Source organism: Arachis ipaensis, chromosome B01, assembly GCF_000816755.2.
Source record: "Arachis ipaensis cultivar K30076 chromosome B01, Araip1.1, whole genome shotgun sequence".
NCBI classification, from domain to species: domain Eukaryota; kingdom Viridiplantae; phylum Streptophyta; class Magnoliopsida; order Fabales; family Fabaceae; genus Arachis; species Arachis ipaensis.
In genome coordinates this window covers 113,831,510-113,841,731 of record NC_029785.2, presented here as the reverse complement: position 1 = coordinate 113,841,731, position 10,222 = coordinate 113,831,510, and the positions used below count along the sequence as shown (strand labels likewise).

The 10,222-nt window shown below is 33.2% G+C and overlaps 1 protein-coding gene across 1 annotated transcript; it reads right to left on the bottom strand.

The window, feature by feature from the left end:
* Positions 1,349-3,896, bottom strand: LOC107633213. The gene is made up of 4 exons (XM_016336856.1): positions 3,535-3,896; positions 3,030-3,342; positions 2,288-2,447; positions 1,349-2,075 (listed from the first exon to the last, which is right to left on the bottom strand). Exons 1-4 carry the CDS (start codon positions 3,700-3,702, stop codon positions 1,607-1,609), a joined length of 1,110 nt encoding a protein of 369 aa, XP_016192342.1. The 5' UTR covers positions 3,703-3,896; the 3' UTR covers positions 1,349-1,606.

Genomic DNA, 10,222 nt, shown 5'->3' with positions numbered 1-10,222 from the left:
AGTGGCTGCAACTACGATTGAGACCAATGTTTTGTATTTAATAATTTAATTGGGTTTGAAAATTGGATGTTGTGGCATATGCAAATGAATGAATTGGGAGGAGTTATTAGGCAACAATGAGCTGTTTGCATGGTCCCATATATATATACCTAAACTTATTAGTTTCTACCTCAATGTAAACCAACCATTATTTTTGAAAGAACCAACTATATAGATATATTAGGTTCCTCATTTTTTGTAAATCTAAACGAAAGCATAGTTTAAATCAAACCCAGCCGTAGGTTCGAACTTCCTCTTTCTGCTCGTTTCAATACTCAATATATTATAGGCTCTCCATCATAATTTTTACCCTATCAATAACAAACATTAGGAAGATAAAAATTCAGAGCATGTAGTTAAATAGTGTATAGTTATTTAGACTAATTAGATACTTTAGTATATCGAATATAAGTAAAATTGTTTAATTTGTGGAAGAGATTGAAAATGATAAAAGATTAAATAACATCTTTAATCCTAATTTTATTTAAATTGACATTAATTTGATAACCGAAACAAGTTCAGTTGATGTAGTTTCTATGGAGTTTTATATCGTGGAACCAATACCTAAAAAAGAATCTAACATCAATGAGCCAACACTTGCAAAAAAAAAAAAAAAAGTTCATAAGACCTTGTGCTTTTTTACCATAATAGCTAGTTTTTGTGATGATGGTTTTTGAAGTCTATTATAATTTCTTAGGCTACTCTTTTTCCCAATGCTTTAAGTTCGATTCTCATTAGCTTGTAAACCATAAATAATAAATAACAAATAAATTGTTGACATCAATTCAATTCAAAAAGAAAAAAATGGAATCAATTTAAGTCTATGCTTATCAATTGATGGATTAGCTAAATTAGAAAAAAAAAATTGTAGTTAAGGACCAAATTGATGTTAACCGTGAAAAGAAAGTACTCACTGTATAATAAATTATAGAGACAAATGTAAATAAACACTATAATGTTCATTAGTAAAAAGATTGGGTACATATCTTCAATATTATTGTAGTTAATGTAAAATATTTTTTAGAATTCCACGAAAGAACAGTTGCTCTTACATGAATATTTATAACTAATTTAAGGATCAAATTACATCTGTAATGTGTTTTATCATCCAAAGATTAATTTGTTACCCCTTATACATTGAACAACGGAAAGAAGGGGAAAACAACGGAGAATTAAAAGTAATTTTGCATGATAATGAAGTCAATGTGTCAACAAAATAAATAGCGAACAAAGTTGGAATTTTCTTTTTTCTTTTTTAAGTTGAAACGGCGTGGTAGACTGGTAGCCAAGCCGATGGAAAAGAAATTACAAGCAAATTAAAAGAAATTACATATATACGCAGAATCCTTATCTAGACACAAATGACAAATCTAATATTATTAAGTGCACCCACTAACTTTATCTAAGATACACTTAATCATTTATAGGTATTGCCAACTTAAATGTTTGTGTGATTAACAATGATATACTAAACTTGTGAGTCTACAAGAATTTTCCCATAGGAAAGGGGAAAAGTTACAGAACCTCAATATATTATTAAGGGGAAAAAAGTGTCAAAGTTTAAACTTTAAACAGCAGAGACAATGTATTCTTCCAAGAACTTAAAAAGCTCTTGTGCAACTATAGCAGGATACTCCTCTTGTGGAAGAAGTGCACCTGGAACCTCCACAAACTTGCTCACCCCTTTGGCTCCCTTAAGAGCTTCCATCTCAGCCTTTGACCTCTTTGGAGCTCCTTTGGCTGATACAACCAAGACCGGTGTCTTTCCTTCCAACCCCGCAAAGAGTTCGAGGAACTCTTCACGAGATGTTACGGGGTCCAATTCCCCAGTCAAGAAAGCAGCCGGCAAGTATCGTGCTCCTTTTCGTTTTGTCAATGCGTATCTGCTTTCCACAATTCCTGGAGTCACGTTATCCGGGTTTTCATAGACATGGGATTTGTACTGTGATTGGATTGATTTCTCGTTGCTGACAAGCATGTTATACATCATCCAGCCAACTGCAGGAGCCTTTAATGTGCCTCTTAGAAGACCATATCTGTAAAGTTTATTAGAGAAAGAGCAGAGAAACCAGTTATATTATTCATATTAGTGTTCCTTTGGCCAAATCAGACAACATTATTTTGATTTTTAGTTAATATTTAAGATAATCAGGTTAAATCTGCTTCCCTTTAAGTAGTGACCAGAAAGCAATGCAGAGTAACAAAAATATGATCATCACCGGAAAAAGAAGTGCAACAGAAACATTACCTTGTTTCCATGCTGGAATCTCGACCAAACACAATAGGAAGGGGTCCAGCCCAAGTTGGTGCAACTGCAGCTACAGCTTTGGGCTTCACCAAACCCTTTTTTGCCGCACGGACCACTATTGATGCAGCATGCCCTCCTCCGAATATTATCAAATCGTTCTCTAGTTTAACGGACAATGTTAGTCGTAAGCAGTCTAAGCACTAATCAATACAATCCAGGATTGGTTGGACATATCAAACTGCTTAAGGAAAGAAATATACATCCTTGAGGAAATAATGCAAACTGAAGACAATGGATAAACATAAGGCATACATTGCTCCAACAATTCACAAGAAGAATCATCATTTGTGATAGGCATAAATATTCAAGAATACAATGGAAGAAATATATCCACCAATTGGGTCTAGCTATCCTTTATTTAGTGTCTAAAGGCCTTTCCATTTTCCTAAGAAATATCCAAAAGCACCATAAAGAAGTACCTTAGCAAAAATTCATAGTGGAAGTTACTAAGTTTGTAAATACTACTCAAACTTCCAAACTAAACCCCACACAGAATCAGATATACAAATGAAAATTGCTATGGAACAAGAATTTAAAGTATGAAAAATGAAAAGAGAAAGATAAACAGCAATTGCAACCTAACCATCCCATGAAGATAAAAAGAATGATTAAACAAATATACTTCAAAGCTATATAAATCTTAGTCTAATTTAATACAAAATAAGATGGCCTCCCCCAGTACCTGGTTTTATTGGACCAGTGGGTGAATTGATGAAATCAACCAGAAATCTTTCCAATACATCGGCATTGTAATCAATCTTCGGCCGATCCGAATAGCCGAGACCAGGCCAATCAACTATGGTTGCACGCCAATTGATATTGCCGTTACGCTGAACAATGTCACCAGCTACTAATCTCCATTCCTCAACAGTGCTGACATCAGAAATAGTCGGCATCAGCAAGATATTCTGGGAAGGCTCCTCAGCCTCCTTCGCATGTTCCTCATAATAGATGTTTATAGAATTGTCATTGAATTTCCATTGCCAATTACTAGTCTGATCAAGAATAAAAAAAGGGTACAAATCATGAGTCACAGTCACACAAATTCTCTGAAGTTTGGCATGCACAAGCACAATAAAATAAATAAAAATAAATCCAAATTTCAATTTTTAACACAGATCACATAAGTAAAATAAACAGTTTAAGGAATAAAGGGTTAGAAGAGCCAGTTATTAATTTATTATTACCTTCAAAGGTGAGGGTTTTGGGTTGGCGGAGACGTTGGAATAATCAAGAGTGGTTGAAGCGCGAACCTTGAGGAAAGTGAGAGAGTGAAAGGAAAAGGGTCTGCGGATTTTGGAGTAAAGATTGAAGCTTTGAGGTGAAAAAGGCTTGAATGTTGCAGAGAGCGCCATTGTTAGATTACAGGGGAAGAGCTTCGAGTCCAACAAGGAGGCACTGCTGGAACACGGTGGAGATATTTTTTTCTTTTGGTGGAGAAAAATTCTGACAACTGCAATGACACGTCATCAACTTTGTATGCTTGGTGTAACTATTGGGTGTCTCACTGTCTCACACTCTCTTTCAAATATTTCAGTTAACCCCCCTTTGATTCTCCAAATATGACTTGGCCCCAGTCCATTCGGATGCAACTTGGCAAGGCTCTAAGACCATCTCCAACAGAAAATTTATCAATTAATTCATTAATTAAAATACTTAAAATTTTTCAATAATATTTTAAATTTATAAATTTAAAAATAATTCACTATTAAAAGATATTAATATTAAATAAATTCATACATAACAATAATACACAATATATAATTCGAAATTACACTAATTTGTAAAATTACTTAATACAAAGAAAAATATAATTAAACTCTATAGTTGACCACAAGCATTGTGAAATTGCCATGTGTTCAATCAAGTCCTATTTCAGTTGTCTATGCTGCTGCCTATTTCGAAGTTGGACATTTCTTTAGAGAAATTGATGGTATGGTGCAAAATCTTCCTCTCCCAGCTGAGATTGTGATAAGCCATTTTTCGACATCATTATACTCTAAGTCTTGAGCAAAATTTCCTGCATAAGTGTCTCTTTCATCCTCAACAATCATATTATGCAATATAATACGAGCTCTCATTATGTTGGCAAGCTTCTTCTTTTCCCAAAAGCGAGCAGGACCACGTATAATTGCAAAGCGTGCTTGCAACACTCCGAATGGATATGCTCTAGTTGTATCTGGGTTTGTCTGCCAACGATGTATCTGGGTTTGATGAGGATGAGTATGCTCCAGTTGCATTAACATTGGTTCTCTTTGAGCCTCCACTCTGTATAGGTAGTTGGCGTCTCCATTTTTGCTCCAAACGAAACATGTTCTAATGCCTCTCAAACGTGAATTTTTTACCATAATTTGTGAAATAAAGTTTATAGGCCAACTCCTTTATGTCATCAGCATTCGAACTACTCCTTATGTTTCGACTAGCTTGATCGTAGCAACCAGCAAATTGTGCAACAGCCTTGTTGATCTTATACCATTGTTTCTTACATGCAACTACCCCCTTGTCATGTCGGAGCAAAATTCTACACAGTAGCTGTGAATTCGACTCCAAAATATTTCCCCCTTTTGATCGGTACCAACTATAAGGTCAGTTAAAATATTTAACCATGCACTGATTAGCATCTCATCCTCTTTCCAATGCCAATGTTGAATACTATCTTGCCTCCGATCTTCAATATCATCATCATTGAGGTCGATAGCATCTAATCCACGAGGGTTTGCAAAATCTGAATATTCTGAATTTGGACTAGATTGTATCGGAGTCTGAAAGGATGGGTTAGAAGAGCCACCAACACCAAATGAGTTATATCTTGATGCACTGAATTGAGTTGAAAACGGCATATATGTTGGAGTAACATTTTTCACATAGGGGTTAAATATGGATGAAAATGGAAAATGTGGTGTTTGTGAATTTTTATTTTGTGGTTAGAATATAGGAAATTGGTTATTGTAAGGAGTTTGAAAATTGAAATTAGGAAGATTTTGTAGATTTGGATTTTGAAACATATTTGGTAGTGTGAAGTTTTGATTTGGAGCTTGAGAATTTGAGGTTTGAGATTGTTGGTTATTTGGAGTTTGAGAAAAATTTTGTAAAAAATTGAAAAAAGAGTTGAGTTAGTTTGGATCCATTTTTTCGGACAAAAAATAATATTAGCAGAACTTTGATTTCGTAAACTCGAAAGAAGATGAAGAAAAGTAGAAGAAAGTGTGAGAATAGAAGTATATGTAAGTGGTATTTATAGAGTAATAAGATATTAATTTATTAATAATAACGGTAATATAGTAACGGCTAGTTTCCAACGGCTAATTTTGCAACGGCTAGTTTTGTAACGGCTAATTATTAGCATTTTAATTATTTAATCTAATTAATTATTATATAAAAAATTAATATAAATTATTAATTAAATAGAGATATAATTATTTAATATAATTTTATAATTATTACTAATTTAATTATTATTTAATTATTTAATTATTTTAAATTTTGTATAATTATTTATTTTTAATAATAACTTGCCAAGTGGCAAGTTATTATTGGTTACAACGAGTTCCTCTGAGTAGAGACTCTCTATTCTTGAACAATGTGCTGGGACTCAATAATGATATGCTCCAACGGTAGGTTCCCCAAAATGTCAGAAAAAGTTGAATGGGAACCAGCCGTTGGAGGTGGTGTAAGACCATCTCCAGCAGGGACTTCATCCTAGTCTCTATTTATCTCCAGCAGGGACTTCATCCTAGTCCCTATTTATGGCCCACCTGTCATAAAAAGTAACTCCACATCAGTTTTTGCGTCATAAACAGTAAATAGGAACTCAAAATATCTCTCTCTTCTCCATTAGGAGGAACTAACTTTAGTCCCCGATGTGGTTCCACTTAATTAATTCATTAATTAAAATACTTAAAATTTTTCAATAATATTTTAAATTTATAAATTTAAAAATAATTCACTATTAAAAGATATTAATATTAAATAAATTCATACATAACAATAATACACAATATATAATTTGAGATTACACTAATTTATAAAATTACTTAATACAAAGAAAAACATAATTAAGCTCTATAGTTGACGACAAGAATTATGAAATTGTCATATGTGTTCAATCAAGTCCTCTTTCAGTGGTCTATACTGCTGCCTATTTTGAAGTTGGGCATTTCTTTGGAGAAATTGACAGTATGGTGCAAAATCTTTCTCTCCCAACGGAGGTTGTGATAAGCCATTTTCGACATCATCATACTCTAAGCCTGGAGCAAAATTTCCTGCATAAGTGTCTCTTTCATCCTCAACAATCATATTATGCAATATAATACAAGCTCTTATTATGTTGGCAAGCTTCTTCTTTTCCCAAAAAAAGCAGGACCACGTATAATTGCAAAGTGTGCTTGCAACACTCTGAATTGGTATGCTCCAGTTGTATCTGAATTTGTTTGCCAACGGTGTATCTGGGTTTGATGAGGATGAGTATGCTCCAGTTGCACTAACCTTGGTTCTCTTTGAGCCTCCACTCTGTGTAGGTAGTTGGCTTCTCTATTTTTGCTCCAAAAAAAACATGTTCCAATGCCTCTCAAACGTGAATTTTTTACCATAATTTGTGGAATAAAGTTTATAGGCCAACTCCTTTATGTCATCAACATTCGAACCACTCCTTATGTTTCGACTAGCTTGATCGTAGCAACCAACAAATTGTGCAACTTCCTTGTTGATCATATACCATCGTTTCTTACATACAACTACCCCCTTGTCAAGTCGGAGCAAAATTTTACACAGTAGCTGTGATTCGACTCCAAAATATTTTCTCCTTTTGATCGGTACTAACTATAGGGTCAATTGAAACATTTAACCATGCATTGATCAGCATATCATCCTCTTTCCAATGCCAGTGTTGAATACTATCTTGCCTCCGATCTTCAATATCATCATCATTGAGGTCGATAGAATCTAATCCACGAGGGTTTGTAAAATCTGAATATTGCGAATTTGGACTAGATTGTATCGGAATTTAAGAGTATGGGTTAGAAGAGCCACCAACACCAGATGAGTTATGTCTTGATGCACTGAATTGAGTTGGAAACGGAAGAGATGTTGGAGTAACATTTTCGACAAAGGGGAATGAAAATGGAGAATGCGGTGTTTGTGAATTTTGATTTTGTGGTTGGAATATAGGAAATTAATTATTGTAAGGAGTTTGAAAATTGAAATTAGGAAGATTTTGTGGATTTGGATTTTGAAACATATTTGGTAGTGTGAAGTTTTGATTTAGAACTTGAGAGTTTGAGGTTTGAGATTGTTGGGTATTTGGAGTTTGAGAAAAGTTTTGTAAATAATTGGAAAAAGAGTTGAGTTCGTTTGGATCCATTTTTTCGAACAAAAAATAATATCAGCAGAACTTTGATTTCGTAAACTTGGAAGAAGATGAAGAAGAGTAGAAGAAAGTATGAGAATAGAAGTATATGTAAGTGGTATATATAGAGTAATAAGATATTAATTTATTAATAATAACGGTAACATAGTAACGGCTAGTTTCCAACGGCTAATTTTGCAATGGCTAGTTTTGCAACGGCTAATTTTAAAAGTGTATTATTATTATATATGAATTTATTTAATATTAATATCTTTTAATAGTGAATTATTTTTAAATTTATAAATTTAAATTACATTATTGAAAAAAATTAATTACATTAAATTCAAGTATTTTAATTAATTAGTTAAGTGGGACCACAATAGGGACTAAAGTTAGTTCCTCCTAATGGAGAAGAGAGAGATGCTTTGAGTTCCTAACTTCCTATTTACTGTTCATGACGCAAAAGCTGATGTGGAGTTATTTTTTATGACAGGTGGGCCATAAACACGGACTGTGATGAGTTCCCTACTGGAGATGGTCTAAGTAACTCCACATCAGCTTTGGCGTCAAAAACAGTAAATAGAAACTCAAAGCATCTCTCTCTTCTCCATTAGGAGGAACTAACTTTAGTCCTCGTTGTGGTCCCACTTAATTAATTAATTAAAATACTTAAAATTAATGTAGTTAATTTTTCAATAATATTTTAAATTTATAAATTTAAAAATAATTCACTATTAAAAGATATTAATATTAAATAAATTCATACATAACAATAACACATAAAATATAATTTGGGATTTCACTAATTTGTAAAATTATTTAATACAAAGAAAAACGTAATGAAGCTCTATAGTTGACGACAAACATTGTGAGATTGCCATATATGTTCAATCAAGTCCTCTTTCAGTTGTCTATGCTGCTGCCTATTTCGAAGTTGGGCATTTTTTTGGAGAAATTGATGGTATGGAACAAAATCTTCCTCTCCCAGCTGAGGTTGTGAAAAGCAACTTTCGTCATCATCATACTCTAAGCCTTGAGAAAAATTTTCTGCATAAGTGTCTCTTTCATCCTCAACAATCATATTATGCAATATAATACAAGCTCTCATTATGTTGGGATGCTTCTTCTTTTTCCAAAAGCGAGCTGGACCACGTATAATTGCAAAGCGTATTTGCAACACTCCGAATGGGTATGCTCCAGTTGTATCTGGGTTTGTCTGCCAACGGTGTATCTGGGTTTGATGAGGATGAGTATGCTCCAGTTGCACTAACTTTGGTTCTCTTTGAGCCTCCACTCTGTGTAAGTAGTTGGCTTCTCCATTTTTTCTCCAAACGAAATATGTTCCAATGCCTCTCAAACGTGAATTTTTTACCATAATTTGTGGAATAAAGTTTATAGGCCAACCTCCTTTATGTCATCAGCATTCGAACCACTCCTTATGTTTTGACTAGCTTGATCGTAGCAACCAGCAAATTGTGCAACAGCCTTGTTGATCTTATACCATCGTTTCTTACATGCAACTACCCCCTTGTCATGTCGGAGCAAAATTCTACACAGTAGCTGAAAATTCGACTCCAAAATATTTCCCCCTTTTGATCGGTACCAACTATAGAGTCAGTTGAAATATTTAACCATGCACTGATCAGCATCTCATCCTCTTTCCAATGCCAGTGTTGAATACTATCTTGCCTCCTATCTTCAATATCATCATCATTGAGGTCGATAGCATCTAATCCATGAGGGTTTGCAAAATCTGAATATTGCGAATTTGGACTCGATTGTATCAGAGTCTGAGAGGATGGGTTAGAAGAGCCACCAACACCAGATGAGTTATGCCTTGATGCACTGAATTGAGTTGGAAACGGCAGTAATGTTGGAGTAACATTTCCGACAGAGGGGTTAAATATGGATGAAAATGAAAAATGTGGTGTTTGTGAAGTTTGATTTTGTGGTTGGAATATAGGAAATTGATTATTGTAAAGAGCTTGAAAATTGAAATTAGGAAGATTTTGTGAATTTAGATTTTGAAACATATTTGGAACTTGGAAGTGTGAAATTTTGATTTGGACCTTGAGAGTTTGAGGTTTGAGATTGTTGTGTATTTGGAATTTGAGAAAAGTTTTTTAAATAATTGAAAAAAGAGTTGAGCTGGTTTGGATCCATTTTTTTGAACAAAAAATAATATCAGCAGAACTTTTATTTCGTAAACTCGGAAGAAGATGAAGAAGAGTAGAAGAAAGTGTGAGAATAGAAGTATATGTAAGTTGTATATATAGAGTAATAAGATATTAATTTATTAATAATAACGGTAACATAGTAACGGCTAGTTTCTAACGGCTAATTTTGCAACGACTAGTTTTGCAATGGCTAATTTAATATAATAATATAAATATAAATAATATTTAATATTAATTATGATATAAATAATTAATATAAATTATTAATTAAATAAAAATTTAATTATTTAGTGTAATTAATTATTATAATTATTAATAAATTAATTATAATTTTATATAATTATTTATTTTTAT

Coding starts and splice junctions, on each gene's coding strand:
- LOC107633213 (XM_016336856.1), bottom strand. CDS start 3,702: ATGGCGCTCTCTGCAACATTCAAGCCTTTTTCACCTCAAAGCTTCAAT. Junction 3,343..3,534: donor CAAAACCCTCACCTTTGAAG/GTAATAATAAAT, acceptor ATTCTTGATCAG/ACTAGTAATTGGCAATGGAA. Junction 2,076..2,287: donor GATTCCAGCATGGAAACAAG/GTAATGTTTCTG, acceptor TAAACTTTACAG/ATATGGTCTTCTAAGAGGCA.